The sequence below is a fragment of the Phyllostomus hastatus genome, unplaced genomic scaffold (assembly GCF_019186645.2).
Source record: "Phyllostomus hastatus isolate PE091 unplaced genomic scaffold, TTU_PhHast_1.1 phas_contig_40, whole genome shotgun sequence".
Lineage (NCBI taxonomy): Eukaryota > Metazoa > Chordata > Mammalia > Chiroptera > Phyllostomidae > Phyllostomus > Phyllostomus hastatus.
Window position 1 is genome coordinate 90,230,426 of NW_025333872.1, and position 25,519 is coordinate 90,255,944.

Genomic DNA, 25,519 nt, shown 5'->3' on the forward strand with positions numbered 1-25,519 from the left:
TAGACAATGGGAATATACAGATGATAAAGGCCCGATGGTCCCTGGCCTTGAAGAACTCACCATAGGGGGTTGGGGTATGTAGAATCAACAAAAATGTTTACCCCATGGTAGGGCTCACAGAGACAGGACCGAAGCATCCCAGGGAAATTTTACAGTAGTCATCACACTAGCACACCAGTGATAGCTGTCAATACGAGTTCTGCTTGTGCATTCGTTTGCATGTTTGTTTTTCAACACTAGGAACCGTCACCATGTTTGGCCACACAGAGGACTCAGTGGAACAGGGAGTGAGTGTAATCTGAATGGGTATAATCTGATTTGCCTGATTTATCAGGCTGGGTGTTAGCCCCTACTGCTTCACAGATGAGTGTATCCGCTCTTTAAATGGGGAGTTAAGGAGTTTTGGGTCAAACTGCATCCCCTGATGCAAAGTGAAAATGCCAGGAGTGAAGCATGAGTTTAGGGAGTGATGCCTTGAATGTCGGGCCAGAGAACTTGGCCTGGGAACAAAGCCAGAGTCATTCGCTCAGTTGGAAGCAACGAAGAAACAAATACTGTTGTAGAGAGGAGGGACCTCCAAGGCAGTCAGACTCAGTGAGCACGCCCCGTGGCTGACAAAGCACATTGTGTTAAGGGGGCGCATCGGAAATGGCCCCAGAGGCTGAAGTGCATAAAGAATATGTGGAAACTGGGATCTACAGCATCATTCGTGTTGATGAAGAGTATCTGATAACCACCTTATATCTCTGTAATATTCTCTGAGAAGACAGTATATCATTATTATCATCCTCATCACAATGTTTAAAGGCTAATAGCAAGAAACACAGGAAATGAGTGTCCTGTCCAGTCTGTTGCGTCAAGGGAGGTGGAACAAAGATGCAGCCCAGCTTCTTACCTCTGGCTCCACGCTCTCTCCAGAGCACCACACTGCTAGGAAAACGCTGCACAATCATTTCTAATCTGGACATTCAGGGATACTGATAAACACAATGGCCAACTAACCAGCCCGCCCACTAACAACCCAACCAAACAACCAGCCAACAAGACAAACACACAGTCGTGAGTCAAGAAAGGACCTATTCCCTCTGGGCACCATACCTGGCAGCCAGTAGCTCGCCCAGAAACATTTCAAGTCTATGGACTTCGTTTTTCTTCTCAGAAATGTGCTGTTTACTCTCTCCTGAGCTTTCTGAGCTTAACTTTTCATCCATTTCATGGATCCATAAGTTCAGTTTTCTGTGCTGATCCTCAAAGCTAAAAACAAAAAAAAAAAGAGAGAGAAAAAAGCACCATAGAGAAATTCTTACCTTCTCATGGTAATCAATGTTAGTATCTGAGGTCGCAGTGTCTATGGTAATTGAGATCTCATGAATTTTCAAGTAGAAGAAGACTTAACAATAAGCCCACTCAAATAATCACTTATTTTAGTTACAAAAGGACAAATCATAAAAATTTCTCTTGCAATCTGGACAAAAATGCATGACCCTATCTTGCTGATTTGGTTACCTGGTAAACCAGCAAGATTACATTCCCAGACAATGTGCACTTAATTTTTTGTGTTACTACCTATATCCTGACTTGGGGGTCAGTGGGTAATTGAAGCTGTGGAAGCTCTGTGAAAAGCAGGGTAAGTCTTCTCTGTGTCTTTGTGTCTTATGGGATCTGAATGTGGTACAAGAGCACAGGGCTTTCGATTCTGAAAACAGTGTGAGTTCTCTGAGAAGTGTGGACAAGAGTCAAGCACAGCACTCTACCCCCAGAAAGGCATATTGATTATACTGACATTCCTTCCCCTTGGTAACAAGAGTTTCTTTCCCCTTCTTTCTCATTTACATTCACCCACGTTGACATCGCCTCCTGATTGGAATCTGAATTTACATAAATTCAATAGATGTTTTCTGCCACTCCAACCCAGCAAAAGTAGACACAAGAAAAATACTTAGATAATATAAAACCTGGATGTCAAAGCTCTAATATCTTGATTTATTCAAACAGACAAAAAAAATCCTGTATTCATGTCATTTACAGTGACTAGTAAATATAATTCCTCTATTTTCTATATGGAAAATAAAGCCAAATGATAATAAAGCCATAGTTCAAGCAATCAGTTATTGTCCCAGCAGGAATCTATAATTAAAGTCAAAGCTTTACAATGTAAACTCACAATTTCAAAGATTTTTTTATTCACAATAGCTTTTTTCTCCAAGTCACTGAAAACATATTCTGTGAATGATGAAATCTACCTACATGAAGACAACCTACCTCTCAAGTTCTAAAGCACAGTCTTGAAGGGCCTGTTTGTCTTTGAGGCATTGTTTCAGAAATGCTTGAAACTCTTCGTTAGCCTTTGTAATCTCTTCCTGAATGGTACTGACAATTTGCTTAGACAAATGTGCATACAAAACTTGTCCTTCTTGAGTCACAGCATCGAGCTTGCTCTGCCCATCACCGACTGAGTCCAAAATGTTCTGTTTCAGGAAATAAAAGGGATATAAAATATTCGCTGTGATTCAGAGATCCTGGTGCATGGGGACATTCATAACAATTTGAGCTGAGATGGCGGAGCAAGAGAAGCAAAACAGGGGCCAAAGGAGGAAGGTCTCTAAGTAGGCTGGAGTGAGAATGATGTAGACAGTTGGATATAATCGAGGCTCATAACTGAAAACAGGCCAGCCCATCCATCCCTGGAACCACTGAGAATCAGGCCAGGAGCAATGTTAACCTGGAGAGGAGGGTGTTCCTGTCAAGGTCTTGCTCTCAGCCCCTCCCCATTCGCCCTGTCCCGACCTAGTCCAGGCTCCACCTGCACACACAGTGTGGTATCTTCTAACTGGTGGACCGCCTCCACCCTTCTTCCTCCTCTGACCCGCCCTGCACACCCTATTCTGACCCCAGCTCCCTTCTTTTCAGGGAATGCACCTCTTCTCTGGAGACCGTATGCATGAGCATGGCTTCAGGGGAGCAAAGAACCCTAGAATCGGAACTGCTACGCCAGTTCCGCCTTTTCCCCCTAGTTGCAGCATGGCATTTGCAATTGTTACTCTAGCTTTTTTCTGTAGTTTCACTGCCTCTCAAGCCTTAAAGGGGACAATCCCACACCTGAATTCACCCTGCCTCCTGCAAAACTGACTTCCTATATTCCAGTGATCTTTCTACCCTGACAGCTAATGAGTTATCTATGTAATTGTTGTCATCACCGATTAGGCCACAAAGTCCTCATGTTCCCATTAATTAAAAAAAAATTACTTTCATACTCTGGCTGCTGTGGCATTGAGTACCAGCCTATAAACCAAAGGGTCACTGGTTTGATTCCCAATCAGGGCACATGCCTGGGTTGCAGGCCAGGTCCCTGGTAGGGGGCAGGTGACAGGTAACCACACACTGATGTTTCTCTCCCTCCCCTTCTCTCTCCCTTCCCCTCTCTCTAAAAATAAATAAATAAATAAATAAATAAATAAATAAATAAATAAATAAATAAAATCTTTAAAAATATTTCTTTTACAACTGGTAACACAGTGCTTTGCTCAGGTTACCTTAAAAAACAGCCAAAACTCAGTATGAGCCTAGTCTTCAATCATTCCTTAACTCTACTTCACAATGGTCTTCTCTTTCCAGAATTCATACATTTTTCACAATCCATAAAACCTAAACAATCTATCATATCTATTGCTTTAATTTGAATATATCTAAGCTCCAAACTTAGACTACAGGCTGTTAAAAAGCACAAATGATGTCAGTGATATCTTCTTTTTAAAACTCCTCCATGATAGTAATGCAAAATAGATGTAACCATAGATGTAACTATTGTTTTTACTGCTACAGAAATTAAAATTAGGTTTAGTTTTGAGTGCATTCCAAAGAACCGTCAATAGGCTAAAAGAGAGGTGAAAGGGATCTAGCAATTCTGTAGCTCTAACATTTTTCCAACTTGCTTTTCATACTATCTCCTATGACTCAAGAAATCTAATCAGTGATGGAAAAAGAAAAGCCTGAATAAAATAAAAAGATCTGGGGAAAGAGATGATGTAGTCCTGACCCAAAGGTCCTCGAGTGCAGTGTGGGTGGGGAAAAAGGAAAAGCAACACCAGCGTTCATACCTGAAGGTCATGGAGCTTTGCCTCCAGGACTTTGCTGTCACCAGTTCTATCCGATGATTCTTTTGCTGCTGCTTTTATCCCAGAAAACCATTCTTGGAATTCCTGCATGGACTCTTTGGAAAGTAACAAAAATGAGAAATGCATCCAAAACACCCAAAGAACTTCCAAGATAACTATCATGAATTAATTCTGCCCTTCAGCCCATTGTACTGTGCGTTACAAAATATTCCAGAAAGAAAATAAAAATAATCATTTAGAATATGGTACGGCATGATTTACAACCATGACTGTTCATGGTAGAATTGAGACATTACCTCAGAGAAAAGACTGTAAAGAAATTTATAGTCCTTAAATGTCTGATTTCCCTTCCTATTTCTTTCTTTTGGTAAAGAAAGGTAATTGATTGCCTGAATATGGAAGAACGCAGGGGAGAAATACTTTAGGGGTGTGGAAGCCGTTTTGTGGCAAAAGGAGGAAGCTTCTCCTCTTTCCCGCAAGCTGACCGGAGAGTTGTTATGTGTCCACATCAGAGCACAGGCTTGGGCCGTGCGGGAAACCGAGGCAGGCTCCTGGGACGGGCACTTTCCTGAATTACAATCTCTCCTAATACCCAAGCTTACTGTCACTTCATTGAAGCAGTGGACATAATTTTCCACACACAAAAAAATGAGCTATATGTCGAAAATCCAGATGCAGTTCCCAATCACCAAAACGGTGGAGTTTTTTGGGGAGAAAGAGGAAGAATTTTGCTCATGGTGGGAGCCCAAGTATAACACTTACTGCCCAAATCTCAATGCGCAAATGAATTTAACATGATGTTCTTCTGGGAAGTTTTGCAAACGTTTGCTGGCAGTTTCTACAGAGCATTTGGTTTGGATTCTTTCTTGTAAACAAAGTATTCATGCAAAGGCCTGTCAGAGCTCACCATGGAAGTGTTTCTCCAGCGAGTCCTGCAGGCTGGCCTGTGTTCTGGAGCACAACTGGCTGACGGCTTCGTGTTTCTTAGTCAGCCCGGTCATCGCGCCGCCCAGGCGCTCCAGCTCGGCTGAGTGGTACTTGCGGCACAAGCTATTGAGGTTTTCTTGGGTGGAGCTGATGTTGCTTTGTTGACTTTGAAGTTCTTTTTGTATGTCCTGTAGAATAAAAGTACGCCATGAAGGATGTTTTTCGCATCTAAGAGAAATACGCTACCTCCTCCATTTCTTTTGGGAAATCCGTGTTATCAAAATCCACTCGGTAATGGATGCGCTCTTGTGGGGTTGTTTTTTGAGTATTTGTGATATATCTGTGTTGACTCTGAGAATTTTGCCCAGTTCTCCTTGGGAACAACTGGTAACAGATGTTGAGATGTAGCTAAGACCTGGGTTATAGTCTAGGGTTTTAAACACAATGAATAAGTCCTTATGGATGCCAGCTATGAGCTTGGGGTTAGTCAGTTGATTAGAAACTATTAAAGGGCTGACCCTCCTAAGTTCACGCGTGTCAGTGGGCCACAAGGGTCCGAGGGCACAACAAAGGCACAAGCAGTTAACTGAAAAATGTATGTCCTTAGTCTCAAGTACAGAAAGAAAATATGCTAAAAGAGACCAGATCGTTTTTGTTGACAGCTGATCAAGAATGTCATCTATGAAAATGAACCTAATGACATAAAAGTGGGATGTTTTCTCAATTTTAGAAATATATATATATACCTCCTCCTTTGTATAAAAGCAGTTATACTGCCCCATAAAAATAATTAAATGAGAAAAAAAACCATTTGGCATTTGAGTTTGAAAGTTCAAATACCTCTACAGATGTTGCCTTTTTAATAATAATAATAATAATAATAATAAAAATAAAGTATAGCCTTGAGCAGGCCCTATAGTGATGCACGCTTTGCTGTTTTTAGATTATTCATTTTGCATTCAGTTCTTTTCCTGATGCTTCTTTGCTGTGCCATGGGTTAGTACGGGTAATTGAGAGCAGAGGTTATAATTGGAGTACAGTCACCACAAAGCAGGAGAACTAATATTCCCATCGAAGCATAAGCACTTCATGAGAGTTTGTTATCTACCTTCACTTTTTTCAGCCCTTCACACGTCCCCGTCTGGGCACAGTTCACCAGGGAGTCCTCTAGTTTTGTCAGCCAGGTTGTTCCGTCGTTAATGAATTTCTCCACTTGTGTACTCTGGGCCCTGAAATCTTTCAAGGTTCCTTTGGCTTCATCACTGATTTCTTTGGCATGCTCCAGTTTCTGCCTGAGGTCTGCTTCTATAAACTAAACAGACAGCCAGAATTCATTATAATCTGTGAAAGCCAGACATTTACCGGGAATTCCTGGATGTGTGGCTTGATTGTAAAAAAAAAACAAACAAACAAACAAGCAAACAAACACACATCCGCCTAACCACGGACGCTCATTCACTTTTTCTAAGAAGGGAAATCAGTGGGCACAAGTTGCCATACATTTGAAGGGATGGGGAAATGGAAAGAGTAAGGATTACCGTTCACACACGATGTGGGAGCGGCAGCCTGAGGTTCCAGAGAACACACCAGACATTTCGCAGGCAGAGCTGGCCTCGGGCAGCGTTACCAAGCAGGTGACTGAAAGCTTTCTTCTCACCCTCTTTGGGAAACGCTCACAGTGTTTTGCCACTGTGTACAAAGTATGTAACCACTACTTTGGACAAAACCATCATAGGATTTCATCCTAAAGCACTTTCCTTTTTGTCTCCCACTTTTAAATACTCAAGGAGATGAATTCTCTCCTCCTGGATGATTTATTTTGAGAGGGTCCTTGACTTTTCTGGCCCGACAGGTAATAAAAGGACTTATAGTCATGATAAATTGCAAACACTTTCAGTTCCACCGTTAAAACATCCAAAACCATTTGATAATCGAAACTTGGACATTAAAGGTGACTTTTATCCTGCCCCAGCTCAGATCTGCTACAAACTGGAAGTGCGCAGTGGAGAAAGCGGCCAAGTAACTCTTTCTGTACTTTTTCACTGCTTTCGATCCCCTCCCCTTGCACAGCCCTGACCCCTGCAGGCGCCTGACAGGTAGGAAGAGGGGAGGGAACTGGCTACTGGGCTTTCTAAGCCTGGTGACATTTCACATTCTCTCTGCTCACAGGCCGTACTTCATCTGTGGGTTTTTGTGAGGCTCCCGTCACTTCTGTGACCTCCCAGTGAGGTGCCCCAGATGCAACCGGTGCAATTTTCTCTGGCTCCTCGCTTTCTCCTTCTGCAGCCTGGGGCATCTCTTTACCTTCCTGCTGGTGAGGCCCGCCACCCCCCTCCCCTGAAAATTTCCTTAGATAGTCTGACAGGTCACACACACGGATGCTGTCTTTTGTTCTTTTCTCTTGGAGTTCACCTCTGGGCCAGAGGTCGCACTTGGGCATTCACCCCAGATGCCTTCAAGATGCAGGCCACTCAAAACAATCAAAACACAGGCACTTCAACATATAAATATGCACAGAATATTAATACTTTTTGAGGACAGAGAGTCTAGGATATAGTCGTTGTTACAAACCCGGCTCAGTGCTTACCTGAAGGTCTGGTGGTGTTTCCGGATTTTTAGTTAATTCTTTTAGATCACTAACTTTAGAATGAAGTTCTTCCAATTTCAATGCTTTGTTCTTAACTTCAGACTGCCAAGATAAAAGCAAAAGGGAAAAGCATAACTAACCCAAATATTCACGTGTTATTTTTGGCATTTAATAGTTCCAAGAGTTAACTGTCCAAACGCTCCAACTTTAAGCCAAGGTTAAAAAAAAATCTCTTTTTCATATTCTGATCATTGTCAGTATTTATGAATGTGGAAAAATGTCACCAGACACTTCCACTTGGGAAGTGAGGGAGTGTGAGGAACTTTCTTCCTTCCCACCCTCTTTTATTGGGGAGAAAGTGCTCCTTGGAAAAAATGAAAGCTAACCAAAAGTCTTGAGTAAGTGGGAATTTTTAGTCATTAACTGTCATTTATTCATGAGTATTGACATCACGGGTTACTATGGCAGCACAAACTTGGGGAAGCATTTCGAAGCAAGTACACATTGGAAATGCCTAGTTAGTGCCAACTGTATGCATGTCACAAGAAATCTTTGCAGTAAAAGTTTAAAATATGTTAAAACAGAAGAAATGAGGTTGATCAGGAGATTGATGTCCAATATTTTGCCTTGTTTTTTTGCACCAACACTAACACAAAAAGGTAATGTAAGTATCAAAGAATCGTTACCGAACAAGTTAGACCCTTATACATTTCTTTAGTTCTTTGGGCATGCGAAGGAATAGTTAAAGAATCCTTCTCAAGTCAAATATCGTACTTTAGTGCCCGTGGACACTAACAAACCTCCTGGTGCCTTCAGTCCAGAAAGTAATTCACTTACCCAGGTCGATGTGATGAACTGACTGTCAGGCCCACTGGCCTTTTCCAGAAGCAGCCTGGACAGTGAAGCATCCCCCTGCCACACCTACTTTGTTTCCTGCGCTGCAGCGGCCGTGCTGACCGCAGGCGCTGGGCTGCAGCCAGCTCACTGATTTTATTAGCTCTGTGTGTGGGCCACACACAGAGCTGGCCACATACAAGCCATCTCTGTGAGTGACTGAGCCTGGACATAGTGAACGTGGGACTGATGCCCGTTGGCCTCCTGGATCCCAGAGGTCAGTAGTGGGCACATACTATATGTGGGTTTAACGACTGGCTCTCCCCCACAAAAAGACCCTGATTTGTAGCGTTTAGCACCATTTTGAGTTACAACGTGATGTCACCACGTGTGGGGCTGGGAGAGCTCCACAGTAGCACACCACTCCACAGTGTGTTCACCACACAGTTACAGGAGGTGTCAAGGGGACAGCCTGGATGGCGGTAATACGAGAATAATAACTAAGATGTTTTAAGTTTGGAGTGTATATTACTTTCATTTTAAACTATCGTTCATTTCTGAACGTTGCCCACCTGGTTTTGCTGCTTTGCTCCGGGCCTGGGAGCTGAGCTATGACTGAGCCTAGTTGTCCCCTCCCAGATGTTACCTCCAGGGAGGAAAGGCCAGAGCGGGAGAGGCTACCCAACCAGTGGAGACCGTGACCCTGAGAAGACACACCTGGGGAACTAATATTCTACTGAGCCTCTCCTGGGAGCTCCCCTAAGACTCCTGGCTGCAAGAGAGAGTGATACAGACTCAAGACAAAGGACAAAACCACTCTCCCTCCGAGGCCCTGCCCACGGTCCCCTTTCCCATCTTCTCCCCCGCCTTCTTTCTTCATGGGCTCACATCTCTTAAATGCAAAGGCCACGAGTGGGCAGCTGGTGGCTAATCCCCTGGACCTGCCCCCAAAGCCCTCTCTTCTCTGACTTCCCAGGAAGGTAAGGCTAAGCTCTTGTTTAACTGTCCCCAGCTTTCATAAATGTATCCTCATAGTCAAAAATAAAGAAAGAAATAAACTACAGTTACTTTCATTTATTTACAATTAAATTTTAAGAACGGTTGTGTGTAACACTGGCTCATAAAATTTCTGAAAATACAACACTTGACTTCTGTGAGCAGCACAAGCCCTATTCCAGCACATGCCACTGTCTGAGCTGGTACGGTGACTGAACATCAAAGATAATTAAGGGTCTATGGTGGCCCTTCCCTAATTTTGTTTGCCCTTAGAAATAGGAATAATCTCTAGAATGTTCTTTGGGTCAAACACAGCTCAATAACTTACGTCGGAAATACAGATGACTTAACCATATTTTTTTCAGACTAGTTATTCACTCACATACCTGTCATTCTCCACATGTATGTCAGGCACCATGCTGGGCGCCGAGGCACACAATGTTTCTGCCTTCACCGAGAGTACCATCACTTACGTGCTTTGTGAAACAGGTTACCTTTTGCCATCCTATTTATTTCCCTTCACCTTGCTTCATTTTCCATCATAGCCCAATGGCTACTTGACATTTTGCATATAAGACATATTGAAATGGAAATCCCATGAGGGTAGGGCCTTTGTCTCTTTCTCGCCTATAGTTCCAGTCGAAAACAGTACCTGGCATAGTTGAGGTGCTCATTAAGAATTCGATGAGTGAATGACTAGATGGATGTGGAAAATGGGAGTAAAAATGCGGTTAAATAAATCGGTGACTAGGACATTAAAAGGCTACTTTTTGAGGAAGCCTGTGACACTGTAATCTCTATTTTCTTCCATTTCTGAAAAGGAAGCTCCCAGCGTAAGTTTTCAGCATAGGGTAACTCCTTGGTAAACATTCTGTATGACTGAAGGAAAAATAGATACTAAATATTGCTGCATTACAAATACTTTCAATTTGGCTTTCCAGTTGGAAGACACCATACTCTCAGATGAACGGGGGAAAAAAAACAACATAGGTTCACTTTCAAGGAAATAGCAAAAGATAGTTAAGAGTTTTCTTATACTCATATGTATTTCAAAGGGAAGAATGAACTTTTTAAAAAGGAGACACATTTTCTCATGTTCTGGGCAATGATACACCAAAGGCTCACATACGAAGGTGGAGCTAGTTCACCTCAAGTTCTTTCAGGAGCTCCTCTGTCCTGAGGCTGTCGTCCAGGTTGCTGATGCTGTCGGCAAGACGTGGAACACAGGTGTTGGACCACGCTTCGATCTCGTCCTTACTCGAGAGAACATCCTCCCAAAGGGACAGGCTTACCCTCAGCCTATCAGCGGTTTCCTCAATTCTCTCCAACATCTGAAGCAGACAATGGAAACAGTATCATTAAGAGTCTGAGGATTTAAAATAATGCTCTTTGCCCCACCACCATACTAAAAATGTCAATGCTTCCTTGATAAGAAAATTATATCCTGACCAAAAAGCAAAGTTTTATAAAAATTATTGTAAGCGAACTGGTGTATTGGACTCAAGTAAGTGCTATTATATACACTGTTTCTGTCATCGGGAGAGGTGATTGACTCTTTGAGACATTTGAGATTAAATTGAAAAACTAACCAAATGGGTTCATTCTAACATAACTCACTCTAAGGTTGAATTCTACAGGGTAGAAGTCCATGTAAGGCAGTATTGTGTTTATTTTTGAAAATAATACAGTAAGCCCTTTTATTTGTAATGATGATATATAAAAGGGGCATGATTAGACTTGAGCATATTTATAGAATAAGTAAACATATGGGAGATTAACCAACTTGACATGCCTACAGTGTTACTGCTTAATATTCTTCCCATAGTGAGAATGTTCTTTTAAAAATGGATCAATATAAGATTTTCTGAAGTCCCCAAATTATCTGATGATAGTATTCAAATGTCAATGTCTGGCTTAAGCAGTTTGGCTTAAGCAAGGGAACCCATTATAGGTTTAACTTCTGAGCCTTGCTTTTGGTAATAGGGGTCAACAGAATCACTGGATTTTTTTTTTGAGCTGGAAAACAATGCAAAATATGTATGGACTGAGAGATCAAGTGGCCTCTCCTATGATCACAGAACCAGAAAATGACAGAGCAAAAACTAAAACCCAAAGATGTGAACTACAAGTCTCACATTTTTCAATGCAAAAGAGTTTCCCTCATTTAAATTATTACACATCATGGTTTAGTAGTTTGTAAGATGTCTACAAATTATATTTTTATTTTTATTCATAATCCCAGAGTTTTGAGAAGATAGTTACAAATTTGTTATGATTGAAATAAAATTCTAGAAAACCTGCCAATAAGTTTTAACAAAATAAAGCAAATTTTTTTTTACTATTTCTAAACTTTATGTACCCACTATTTTTCTTCAGAATGTCATATTTGCATTTAGCATCTCTCAATAATCCTTTGCCTTAGAGGGAGTTTCCTAAATGTGAATGAATCGCAGGTGATGAGCTTACGTCCAGCCATCTGTCCACGGTGCTCTCCATGTCGGTTTTCACCAACGTGTAATCACTGCTGTGAATTTTCTTCAGCTCGGATAACAACTGCTTTCCTTTACTGGTAAAGTTATCCAACTCTTTCTGCTTGTTATGTATTTCGTTCCTGGCAGTTTCATGCTGTGGACATAAATGTTTCCTTAATTAATAAAATCATCAATGATAAGAGTTTAAAACCATTGCCTTTAAGAAATTTAATTTATGGATGACCTGCTATAGAAAGTAGTGATAATAATAAGCTACACAAATACATACAACTTTCTTGAATTGCTAGAATCCTAAGGTACCAGTACTTTTTTAAAAAGTTGAGCTTATTTGCATGAATTATGCACACCTAAGTATACCGACAAAATTTGTGTAGAGAATGCATCATGAGTGCAAAAAATAAGTTAACTGAAATATTCTACTAAAGTAAATACATTTTGAATTATTACCTTGGAGAAAGCCCACTTAAGATCCTCCTCATCTTTGATAGTAGTTCTGGTTACGATCACATTGCTGGCATTTTCTAGAACTTTAGATACAGCTGACTTCAGGTTCTGATATTCTCTCATTAAGCCAATAAGCCCACAGCATTGACCCTGGCTATAAAGATCAAAGAAAAGACATCATCCACTGCCGTGTATCAGGAAAGGGAAGAGTTCCCTATGAAGGTACGTCATGTGCACGTACATGTTCATAGACGGATACTGGAATCAACAGAAAACCATGCCTATACCTACTGAGGTTAAAAGCGTATTGGTCATTCTTACTTAACTCTAATGTCCAAAATACTCTCATGAATGAAAAATGCACATAGCCATTAAAATGACATCTGTGACCTCAATGACAAGCAAAGATGCAACATATGTTCTGAATAACTCAAGCTTATACAGATATCACCAAATTTTTGTGTTTTTTAAAATTTTTGCATGAATTAATTATTCATAATGGTAAGTATTGAAGGGAAACAAAACCAAAAATGTAGGAAAAACACTGCTCAATAATTAAAGTACATATGAGGTTTCCTTTTCCATTTCAATGACTCAAATTTTCATTGAATATGAGTCCCCTGAAAATTCTCAAAGTAAGAAGATAGTTTTTGTTCATAGGAGTCAGATACCTTTGAGCAGGCAATTCTACTTCTAGGAATTTTCCCAAAGGAGGAGATATACTATAAGATTTAAGTGAAATGATATTCTTTATACCATTATGTATAATAGGAGAAAAAATAGAAATAACTGAAATTTTAAAAAGGTCAATAATTAGATAAATACTGATATTCTTACAAGTAAATACTGTGCAACCTCTAATAAAACGCCATTTAAGAGAATGTTTAATAACATGGAATAGAGTCTGGGCAATGTGGGTTCATTAACAAAAGCTTGCAATAATTGTCTACAGTATATAAGGTGCTCTCAATTTTGTTTAAAAGACCTTTTTATGTCATACAAGATATTATTTTTAATGCATATAGAAATCCAAATTTTCAGGACTGTTTATTGAAAAGACTATTCTTTCTTCATCAAATTGCCTTTGTCAAAAATCAGTCAAGCATGTCTGTGGGTCTACTTCATGCTACTTGTTTCATTGGTCTTTATGTTTGCCCTTTAGCCAACACCACATTAAAACCAGGTAGTGTGAGTTCTCCAATTTGTTTTCAAAACTGTACAGTTGTACCATTGTACAAAACTGTAATAGTTCTAGGTCTTTTGCTTTGCCTATAAAATTTGGGATTAGCTTGTCAATTTCTATAAAAAGTCCTGCTGGGATTTTGATTGGGATGTTATTGATATAAAAATCACTTCAATAAAAAAAATGGATAAGTCAACAAACAACAAGTGCTGGCGAAGATGTAGAGAAAGAGTAACCCTTCTGCACTGTTGGTGGGAATACAGATTGGTGCAGCCACTATGGAAAACAGCATGTGAAAAATGGAACTCCCTTTTGACCCAGTGATTCCACTTCTGGGAATTTAGCTGAAGAAACCCAAAACACTAATAAAAAAGAATATGTTCCCTATGTTCCTTGCAGTGTTATTTACAATAGCCATGATTTGGAAGCAGCCCAAGTGTCCCTCAGTAGATGAGTGGATAAAATAGCTATGCTATATTTACACAATGGAATACTACTTGGCCATAAAAAAGGAGAAAGTTTTGCCCTTTGGGACAGCGTGAATGGACCTAGAGAACATTATGCTAAGTGAAAAAGCCAGTCAGAGAAAGACAAATACCATATTATTACTCTGTTCTAGTGAACAAACTGAACTAACAAAAAAAATACAGAAAGACTCAGAGATAGAGTACAGGCAGATAGCTTTATGGGATGGCAGGACTGAACCAAAAAGAGCTCATGGACATGGACAACAGTGTGGTGATTGTGGGGGGGAGGGGATTTGGTGGAGGTAGAAAGGGGTATAAGGGCAATGAATGGTAATAAAACAATTAAAGAATAAATTATTAAAAGGAAAACAAACAATCCAAAAAATGGCAATTTGAGCAGGCCAGTGTAAACATGATACATAGATGGCAAATAACATATGAAAATATGCTCAATATCTTTAGTTACCAGGAAAATAAAATTAAAAACAGAATGAACAATCTCTACACATCTATTATAATGTCAGACAGACAAACAAACAAAAACTGGGTAACATCAGGGGCTGAAAAAGATGTGAAACAATTGGGGACTCTCACAGATGTTGAGTGTGAATGCAAAACAGTGCCACTACTTGGCAGTCTCTCACAACATTGAACACACACTCAACCTACAACCCAGCATTTCACTTTTAAGTATTCACCCAAGTGAAAGAAAAACTTACATGCACACACAAAATTGAACACGAACATTTGCAGATGCATTATTTATATAACCACCCAAATTGGAAAGAATTCACTTCTATGTAATTTTCAAAAAGAAAATACGGTGGAGACCGAGCACTGACCAATGGCGGCCAGAGCCTGGGAATGAGGGGAGGGCTGACTCCAAGGAGGTGAGACAGTTTTTCAGGCGGTGGTGGTGTTAATATGAAACTTGCTAGTTACACCACTATATGAGTTTGCCATACAGGTTAAGGGTGTACATTTAAGAGAGGGAATTTTACCTTGTATCAATCATACCTCACTTACAAGCAAGTACAACAAAACAAAATAAAAAAGGAAATCAGAGGTTAAGATTCTCAAGGTAGTACTTAGTAACTTGACAATCCCTGCTTTTAAGCATTGAATTTCACAAGTAATTGGAATCTCAAAGCCACTTCTTCAATAGAGTTCTGTAGGACTAAATTGTTATTGTTACTGAAGAGACACAGAATGCTAAAGATGGCAAAAGATATTCAATTCTTGATCACACCCATGCAAATCAATGGGCAATGGGCCAAGATAGGTCGGAATGAAAAAAAAAAACTGAGAAGTTTTCTGACTTACTTTTCATGAATTAGTTTTTTGGTGTCATCCCAGGTGACCTCCAAGCGATTTATCTCCCTCTCGACTTCTGGTGCAAAGGCTACATCTTTCTGACTGATTTGCTGAGCTTTGTCCTTCAACCAACAGAGTTCATGCTCATGAGCATTCAGTTCATCTTCTAACTGATTGAAGACTCTCAACCTGGGGATTAACATGGTATTTTACTAACAGTAGCAAACCAACATTTCCTCTCCACAAAGTGCACATACAGAGAGCTAGAAAAACTGTTAACATAACAATTAAATTAATGTAGGTCAATGGATAAAGATGCTTTCAAAATTAACTTGGCATACTTCAGAGTATACCTCAGAAAACATTTAAAGTCAGTCTCACTGTGCACCCTCAACCTTCTATTAAGTTTGGGTTGTCTTTCTATTATCCTTAGGTGGTATAAGACTTTTAAAACTAAGGTTGACCTTGTAGGCAAAGTAGGTGAGTACTTATTGCAAAGTATTTGTATGAAATTATTTTGTGTTGTGAGGTCTAATTCTTGTAAAATATTTAAGAATCATAGTAGTTTTATAAAATAAAAATAGTCTTATCAAGCTGAATAATAAATATATATCTTTAAAACATAGTTACATGCTTTATTGAAGATTACCTAGAGAATATGTTCATTTTTTTGTCCCTAACATATTAACATTTGAGTATTTGTGAAAAGTGGCCATTTAGAGGCAGCCATGGACTCTTTTCATTCTTGCCTTTTAGTTTAGTGCTGTGGAGTTTATAAAATGAGCATATAGACATTATTCCATTGAATTCCCATAACACGGGGCTAGGAGCAGGTGTTGTCCTTAACTCCATGCTACAAGAGAGGTGATTGGCCCAAGATCGCACAGTGAAACATAAGTAGGGCTGAAATTTAATAAATCAATCCATTCATTGCAACGTTCTCAGTAGCCTCTGTGTGGCTTCGGTGAGTTCAGTGATGTGGGTATTACTAGGGCTCTTGAACTTAACCTGGGCCTTCTTCTCTGGCAAATTTTAGGCCCTCCTGTCTGCTGCCCTGAGCAGGCCCAAGAGGTCAGGCCTCCTGGTGGCACCAATCCCACCGCTACATCCTGGGTAAGTAGCTTTCTCTTTGTTTTGGCTCCTCATTCTGTCTTTCCTCTGGAGGCTATTTTATCTTTTCCACATCTTATCCCTTTTTGTAAATTTATTGTTAAACCAGTCAGATAATCTATTGCCCACCAGGAGTGTCACTTCAGGAGCCATTAATCAATGAATCGATTATTAATTAGTGTTTGATTCTGACTGAAAGAAAGTGAGTTGGCAGGGTCAATGTAACTCTTATCAATTAAGGGTGCCTTGGTACCAATGTTTTCCAGCTGCTTGTTTGCTCCCTGAAAATCTGGGAGAGAAAGTGACCCTGAGAACCTCAGAGAGGACAAAGTTCTATCAAGAAGGATGAATAAGATTGAAAAGAAGGCTTCAGTATTAGGGAGAAAAATTACTTTTGCAATTTATTGCAGGAGAATACCCTTGACCCCTTAGCTTCTTTACTGAATGCACTTGACAAGCCACCACCTTTGCTTAAACCCACGCTTCTTGCCTTCTCCACACCTCTAAGCAAACAGTTGGACATAGCTAGGGAAGGCCACTCTGCTGAGCTGACTGGTTTCACTTTAAGTGAGTGAATACAACGCTCAAATGGCAGCCTATCACCTTACCAAGCTCCAGATACCATTTCCATTTCCTCTCTATGACCTTTCACACCACTTTCTGTTCCTATCCCGGGTCACTCAATCTCAACTAACCAGTTCGCTCCAGTCTGTTCTGAGGGTTAGCAGCCACTAGGGAGGAATCCCTTCAGCTTTACCACCAGAATGACAAGTCTAGTGGAACCACTCCCTTCCTCCTCTGCCTTCACTCTTTATTTTTTAAAGATTTTATTTATTTATTTATTTATTTATTTATTTATTTATTTACTGAGAAAGGGAAAGTGAAGGAGGAAGAGAGGGAGACAAACATTGATGTGCAAGAGAAATATCAATCGGTTGCCTCTCATAAGCCCCACAGGAGGGACTGAACACAGAAACCCAGGCATGTGCCCTCGTGGGGAATCGAACTGGTGGCCTTTGGCTCTGAGGGATGATGCTCCACCAGCTGAGTGCATCACACCAGTCAGGGCTCTGCCTTCATGCTTGTTACAGAACACCAGTCCCTTCTCCTGTGAGTCAGAAATTGCTTGAACACTGCTAGTACAATCTATATGCTCTTGTCAATAAGATCTCAGAGTGGCTTATGTGCAGCTCTTTACAGAACCCAGATAAAGTTTAGGACCTCTTAAGTATCAAACTAGTCATTCATTTTATCCCAAAAATATTCTAAAAAGAGAAGTCACTAAACATGGCACCACCAAAGTTCTTCACAAGAGGTCATTTCAGAGCAGATAAAAAAGAAATGAGACAACTGGCTTTAAAAGCTTCCTTTCACCTCTGCTGAAGCGCTTGGCGAGTAGGTTCTTTCAAACGCTCTTTGTCTGCTCTGTCTTCTATGTCCTCAATGCTTCTCAGCAACTCCTCCTTCTGGTCATGGAATGCCTTTTTCAAGGCCGCCAGGGCGTCTGCCTCACTCTGCTTGGTTCCCAGAAGGTTCTGGATCGTCTCCAGTTCACAGCAGAGGTGATCAGCTGTAGCTCTGCAGGAAGTTCTTTGCTCAGAACTTCTACACCTCAGATGGTATTGGGCTTTGGTAAGAATGCCATCGAGACTGATGGCAGTTGATTCTAATGATTTCACATCTTGAATCGCAGCATTTAAGTCTTTTTCTAATAAATCAGTCTGTTTCTTGTTTATACTGTTGGTTGCCTCCACCCGTTGCCTCAGCCGGTGGAGAGCTTCTGACAGAGAGGTGTGGCTCTGCAAGAATTCGGCCAGCTGGGACAGGGCCAGCTGCCGCCTCGCCACCACCTGGCAGGCCTCGTCAAACAGCTGGGCACAGTCCTCTGCTCTGCTCTGCAGGAGGTGAAGGTCTTCGGCTCGACTCAGCGCAGCCAGCTTGGCGAGGTGCTCCTGCAGACTGTGCAGCTGCCCCCTTTTGCTTTCTACTTCTGCTGCGTGGTCCTGGGAGGGAAAGGGAGAGAAAGAGACACCGGTTCCTCAGATACACTGTGGTTTATGATGCGGCTGTGTTGCAGACTTGGTGATGTCAAGGTGCATTTTAAATACAGTGCATGGCCTGGCATTCGAGGTCATCCACGTGAATCTTTTAGAAACATTCTTAAAACTTCTCTTGTTCTGCTCATCTATATATTTCATATAAAACACAACTCTGACTTGGAACTAATTTATTCCATGGGAAATGACTCCTTCATGAATAGACATAGTTAAAAGTGTAATATGTATCTATAAAATTTGAAAGATTTTGAAAGATATATGTTATGTATACCTATATAGTATACATATATATATACGTATACATACACACACATATACAATAAAGCTAATTCTAATGGACACGAACCTCTCTTCAGAGGTGGTGAATAAGGCAGATAAAACTGTGCAGAAGTTTTAGCTTCCTTCTCTTTAAAAAAATGCAGATTAACTGGGTAAAACTCGTATAAGAAATTTGACCAGTTCACGATAAATCACATTTAAAATCTATCAGGGAATTGCTACCAATCTCAGCACAATTCCCATGAAAGAGAAATCATCACCTGTCTTAACCTTGACCACAGCAGCCTGAATTACTAAATTTCAGAGGGCTTCTTGGAGCATGTATTGTAGAAAACTTCCAAATTCATTCTCTGTCCCTTGGAGACATCATTCTTTTCTTAAAAACTTCTGGACAGTTTTACAACCAAAGGATATCTTTCTCAAAAACCTGGAGTCATCACTGTGAACGGCACCCACTGAGGAAGACGGTGCCCTGTCTCCCCACTTTAGAGGGTGAGAGCCTACTCTGCTGGGCCCTTGCTCCGAACTGCAGAACCACCCGCAGCCACGAACACATGAGGAAGTACTTTTCCTTTGGGTCAAAGCAATGAGCAAGCCCAGCATAGAGTGAACACTTGATAAACATTAAGTATTTTACCATTAAATATTTGTTATAAGCTTATCTCCAACTAGTCTAATACTTATGATTAATATCTATTTTTAAATTGTGTTTTTATGCTAGGACACACATTATGCATAATTTAGAAATAAGAAAAATACACCATAAATTGTAAATACCTTTCCAGCTAAATAGTCATTCAGAAAAACTATGCTGTTACAGTACTGGGATTCAGTATTCGTTGTTAGTATTGGAACAAAGCAAACTGGGGAGCTTAAAAATGAACATTCTCATCACTTCTCTGCTTAATCGCTGCTTAATTAACATAGCTGTGTAACACTTTGCCTGGACCCCATGCTCAATTATGAAAACATTTATATAGGAATACAATGTTAAATTGCTGGTACGTGTTTTTTTTTAATGTTGCTTCCCTTTCTAGCTCAAGAGCTCTTGTTTATGAATAAAATTTTCTCTCATTGTAAAAGAATGCACTGTACCTTGTGCCGAATAAGAGCTGCTTGGTGGTCCATGATGCTTATCTCAGAAGTGGTCTGTAATTCACTGAGAAACAGCTTAATCCAGACCGAAAAGGAAAGTAGCAATTCATCAAATTGTTGGTGTTCGGCTACCACAGACTGAAGAAAATGAGTCCTGGGCAGAGATAGGTGTTAAAGTTAAAATACCCCAAAGCTGAACAGAAGAGTTGATATGTTTTCGGAATGAGCTCAATGGAGGGCAAAAGTGATGTGGTCAAACAGGGTCAAACCAGAACCCCGGACGTTTTCTACTTCTCAAATCCTGTCTCTCTCACGGTGTGCCCTGTCGCAGTTAATGCCAGCGCCACCCAGATGTCCTCCATTGCTCTATCACCAAGTCGGGTCCGCGCACAGCCGGTCAGCGCGCCACCCTGGTGTTCTGTGCTCTTCTCCCCACTTCCGCCGCCTGCTCTAAATCTCCTCCGCTCTGGCCGGGCCCCCAGCGGCCTCCTACACTGGCCTCCTTTCTGCAGCCACCATGGCCTCACTATAATCCACCTTCCAGAGGGCTGCTAGAAATGACTTCAATGTCACCAGGACATCCATGGCCAAGTTTAAATACAAGGGCGATTTCCTGTTGTATTGGGTTGGCCCAAAAGTTCATTTGTTTTTTTTCTGTAATATGGCTCTAGTAGCACTTGGTTGTCTTTAATTTCATTGGGGGGAAATATATATATATTGTCTCTTTTCATATATATCATGAGAAATAAAATTTTAATTACCATCTTTTTACTGTACACAAACCGCTTAAGCTATGAATAACACCAACATGAGCAAATCTGAAATTTTAAATTGAGCTTTATCAGAAATGCTAACATTTGAGCACTCTGACTTTTGAAATGGCAAATAAAGTAGTTTCCTTCCCTTCTACAATTCTCCTGGGACTAGCTGGGGTAAATACAAGTAAACAAAAGTATACCCTCTTAATTGTATATGCTCAGCATTTTAAAAAATGGACAATTTTAGGATGTTTCCTAAAACCCCTACCTTTTGCTAATCATCTCTGGCAAAACTCTCCATCGCTCATCCAGCTGCTCCAGGTGCAGCCTGATCATGTCCACGTCGTCTTTGGAGGCCACGGAGAACAGCGCCTCCTTCAGGTGCATGAGGTTGCTGTAGACGGAAGCTTGGGATACAACTTCACTTTGCAGCGCCTGAGAAAAACAGAATATACAATAGCTCCTACTCCAGTGTGAGGGACGAGAAAGGACCGTGTGCCTCAGGAGGTGGTGGTCCACAGGCTCTGCATTCTTGCAAAACAGAGGCACTGGGGCTGTGCTACAGAGAGTTGGTTATTCCTGGATTTCAAAATGGACCCACTTAGTCTCTAAAGCAACATTTAAGAGGCTCCTGAAACCCGAGTTCATTTTTCAGGGTCTGAGTTGTATTGTTGGGCAAATTCAGGTGCTGTAGAATTTCTCTCAGAACAAAGAAGCTGCGTAGGCACAGAGAATCAAAAGAAAACCATGCTCAAGAGAAAATGTGTGCAGAACAGTTACAGCCACTCAGTACTAAGTAACAGGGACATGGTCTCCCTCTCTGTTTAGAGATACTATTAGGCCAAATCGGGGAACTTAAAGGCTCTTCGTTTTACTTCCATGAAACAGAAGCACTTATTTTTTTTACATTTAACCAGATAATAAATCTCCTAGGTGCTTTGAGGGGTGCATAAAAGTCGTGGTTCTCACCTAATAAGAGATCAACACTCATATAGATAGCTAGTAGCATAACATGGCGTTAACTGGGATGATCACTGTAGCGTGGCACATAGTAGGTGCTTGTCACAATGATGTTTCCCCCTCTGTAGTGAGACCACACGTGTGATACAAGCAAACTGGCTGAAGGGATCAGAGGAAGGAGAACAGAGCCTGCGGCTGAGAGGAAAGACCACAAAGCTGAATTGGGACTTGGGCTGAGTCGGACAAAGGACACAAGGCCAGGGTGGGAATGTACAAGGACTGCTTGGCCCATAGTGGGGCAGCAGCTTGGCTGATTCAGTGCCTAGCTGTGGGGGTAACAGAGGCCTGCAGCCCCCTCACATACAGTCCCTTGACACATACAGCACTTATTTCCCATACAGACACGTGAGGAATGCAGTTTGACGTCGCCAGAAAGCTCTGTGTCATTGTTCAGAAAAGCAGCTGTGACTTTCTCTCTTAGAACACCTCACACTGTATTTATAAGAAGACATCACCAGACTTAGAAAGGGTGGGAGACGTTTTGGGAGATTAATGCAGAACATGGGTGTTTCATGCATCAGAAAAGCAGGAGTGTGGGGAACCTTCAGAATTGAGGAAGACGGGAAATAGGTTCAGAGGCTAGAGACCCTCTCTGATGGAGTCGTTAAAGAAGCAATTATGAAGAGTTAAAGAATTAAGCTTCTGCTCAAACTTTTTCTAAAAGGTCATGGGGAAAATTTGGGGTGTCAATCTGTCATACTTGGGAAAACAAGTTTTGCCTGTTGAATTTTCTGGCCCAGGCATCATCACTTAAAGCCAGTTATCCTCACTAATCTCAAGAAATTAGAAACATTGTCTGTAGTCTCAGTAATAGTCAAAGATTTTTTTTTAACTTTAAAAAGTTGGCTTCTTCAAGGACGTAATCAGCTCGTATTTTTGTCATTCTACCGTCTGCATAAGTGCTCACTCATTTTTTTCTGTGTTGCTTAAAAATAATCATTACCCTGACTTCTTTCTACATTGTATTCCATCTCTTCCTAACAAAATGCCATTTTTATCACCAAAAATTTATATAAATACAAAACCTTCAAAAATTATTCACTAGCTCTAAAACAAGAGGTGCAGATATCGACTTCTCATTCCAAGTCTCTACTGTACAGTTACTGCCTTTGTTTATGATTATAATAAAATTAAAATCCTCAAAAAAATTATTCACTGATCATCAGCATTGTTTCATCTACATTTCCACTCATTCCTTCCTCCGCTCACCTGCCAGATAATCTGCATTCAAATGCCCAACATTATATTTATAGGATTTTCTAATGCATCAGACATATTGACCATCACAGACTTTCCCACTGTTTTGTCTTTCAGGTCTGTGTTGTTGTCTTTGGGACCACAGAGCTGAGGCAAGAAGTTAAGTTGGATAGAGGGTTTGGTTTCTGCTTTTGTTTTGTGATGCAACCATAACAGACAGCATTCCACCTTCCACACACTTCCTTGAGCTTGCCTGTATTAGCTGAAGTTCACTCTCCACTTTGGCTCTGTCGGCAGACATGTCCGTTTCTGGGGAACTGGCTATCGCTTCGCACCGCTCTAGCCAGGTCAAAAAGGTGGACAGTTCTTTCTCTAGCCTAAAGAAAGCAGGAACACAAAACAAATTCATCCATCATTGTCATATTAGAAAACGAGGCCTTTCTGAAGTTGGAGTGTCCAACACTAACCATTACAAATGATACGACATTGGTTCTTATTCTTAGAAGTGAAAGTAAAAATGTTACTCCTCTCACATTTATATAAGCATCACACACATGTCTGTATCTCTGTGGAACATGGAAAGATATGCACACACTCTTTCCACTACTTAGAAACACAACTTGATGTGTTTAACGTCCGGGATGGTCATTGCCCATCACCGGGAGAACGGTTGGCCGGGGACATCCTATTCAAGAGGGGCTACTGAAACTCAGGCAGCCGACGCAGGAGGGAACGCTGCTCACCTCTGCCAGTGGGCGCGCAGGCTCTCCAGCACCGTCTGCCTCTCCTTAGCCCGGCTCAGCAGCCCCTCGTACCTCTGCTGCAGGGTCGCGGCCTCCTGAGCCGAGCAGCCTCCGTCAGTGACCTTCTGGGCACTGGCCGAGAGGGTGGCCATTGCGCCGGTCAGGGATTCCAGGGCCTGACAGAGATCCTGGGAAGGGACAGGAAGGGCGATGAAAGCAGGACAGCCAGAAACGAGGCCAACATGTGCCTTCAGGCCCATTCTCGCCAGCACCTCCCCAGTCACAATGGACAACAACGGAATGAAAAATCGTCTGGCCATGATTCCAGTGACACGGAGCGGCAGTGAGGAGAGAGGCACTTCACGGATGCAGGGGTCCAAGGGAACACGGGAGGACTACCGCCTAGAAGCACCTGTTGCTGTATGTGAAGATGATGTCTACTTTTTCTTAGCAAGTCAGATCATTGGTGAAAATTATTATTCATTTCATGCCAAATGTGTTTAGGAAAACTCTCTTCTTAATTTATGAGAACTGTGTGTGAGAGCAATAATTTCTATGAAACGTGTGGGGAGAGCTGTGGCTGACACAGCTGCTCTCAGGGATCAATGACAACAATGACAATGAGGTGCCTCAGCACGTGGCGAGTGCCATGCCATGTCCATTCCACACATCAGCTCGCATGATCTCCGCAGGACCCTGGAGGCTGATGCCCTTTCACCAACCCATTTTACAGATCAGAAGATCAAGACAGGGGAAAAGAACTTGCTTTGGAAATCTAAATATTAGCAAAAAATAGAATATTATTCTCTTTGGTACTCAATTAGTAACTCAGTTGTCTATTAAAATAATTCCATGAAATCCAATTTTCTTTTCTTCATTTGAGGGGTATTTTTTAAAGAATTAGGTGAGTAACACAAAAATGCGTTCTCATTATAAGTATTCCAATGATGTAAGCTCGCTGCCCTTTCCAGGTGCGCCTCTGCCAATCATCTGCTTTCTACCCCTGCAGCCCCTTCTCATGTATTTATGCACATACGTGTCCACATGCACACGGAATGGGGTAACATATTTTTGTTCATTAATTATCACGTATTTCTTTTCACTATTTCTTTAGGCCTGATTATCCTCCTTTGCTCCTTCCTTCAGTTCTGTCAGAGACTCTGTTTGTTCCTGTGCAAAACATCACACAGTGCTCACCGGTTCAGGGACCGGACCAAGAGCTGGTTACTGGGAAAAGGTGAGTGAGGCTGTATTCTCTGCACATCTGAGTGTAGTGGAGTTTAGGATCCGGCACTGCTATGCACATGTATTTTTTTGCACATCTAATTTTTGCAATGCTGGTTAAGAAGTAATAGGATTTATTAAAGCTATAATATGAAAAAGTTGCATGTTCTAATTAAGTGAGAGAAATAGATTTGAAATGAATACTTCTTTAACATACATTTTTAATAAAAACTTACTTGCACACTAATAGTTCTTGTGTTAAATGGAGTAAATATGCTTCATCTATATCGTCCTTCATGCAACATATAAGTTTCTTTAATTTTAATTCTCATAAAAATATTTACTGTTTCCCTTTCAAGCATAAATTATCAAATTTCTGAGTTGATAAGTAAGCAGCAATGTGGAAGCGTACTCTTACCAAATGCTCCTGGAGAGCTTTGTATGATTCCGTAGCTGAAGAACATGTTTTAATTGGATCGGCAAGTTTTTCTTCAAATTCAGACACAGATTGCTGGATCTAAAATATTGGTAAAACATAAAAATAATGGTGGGAAGAATACACATCAAGGTGGGAAAGGTTATCAAGGAGGCAGCATGCCTATGATTTCTGGGTAAAATGTGTTGGTAAAATATATTGGTTTTAAACATCTAAAATGAATGTGTCCTATTATTTCAAA

At 41.0% G+C, this 25,519-nt stretch overlaps 1 protein-coding gene across 10 annotated transcripts in view; it reads right to left on the reverse strand.

Annotated features, from left to right (window-relative positions):
- The window catches only part of SYNE1 (spectrin repeat containing nuclear envelope protein 1), a 410,287-nt gene that overhangs the window by 223,795 nt on the left and 160,973 nt on the right, over nt 1-25,519 (reverse strand). For all 10 annotated transcript variants that reach the window (XM_045842725.1, XM_045842724.1, XM_045842726.1 and 7 more), the window contains 16 exons: nt 25,261-25,359; nt 23,619-23,806; nt 23,129-23,252; nt 20,927-21,093; nt 19,901-20,054; nt 17,844-18,472; nt 15,369-15,548; nt 12,399-12,549; nt 11,926-12,084; nt 10,608-10,790; nt 7,630-7,731; nt 6,151-6,354; nt 5,023-5,230; nt 4,098-4,210; nt 2,263-2,468; nt 1,099-1,254 (listed from right to left, as the gene is read on the reverse strand). In XM_045842725.1, coding sequence (XP_045698681.1) covers nt 1,099-1,254; nt 2,263-2,468; nt 4,098-4,210; nt 5,023-5,230; nt 6,151-6,354; nt 7,630-7,731; nt 10,608-10,790; nt 11,926-12,084; nt 12,399-12,549; nt 15,369-15,548; nt 17,844-18,472; nt 19,901-20,054; nt 20,927-21,093; nt 23,129-23,252; nt 23,619-23,806; nt 25,261-25,359 — 3,023 coding nt within the window. The remainder of the gene's footprint in view (nt 1-1,098; nt 1,255-2,262; nt 2,469-4,097; nt 4,211-5,022; nt 5,231-6,150; nt 6,355-7,629; nt 7,732-10,607; nt 10,791-11,925; nt 12,085-12,398; nt 12,550-15,368; nt 15,549-17,843; nt 18,473-19,900; nt 20,055-20,926; nt 21,094-23,128; nt 23,253-23,618; nt 23,807-25,260; nt 25,360-25,519) is intronic.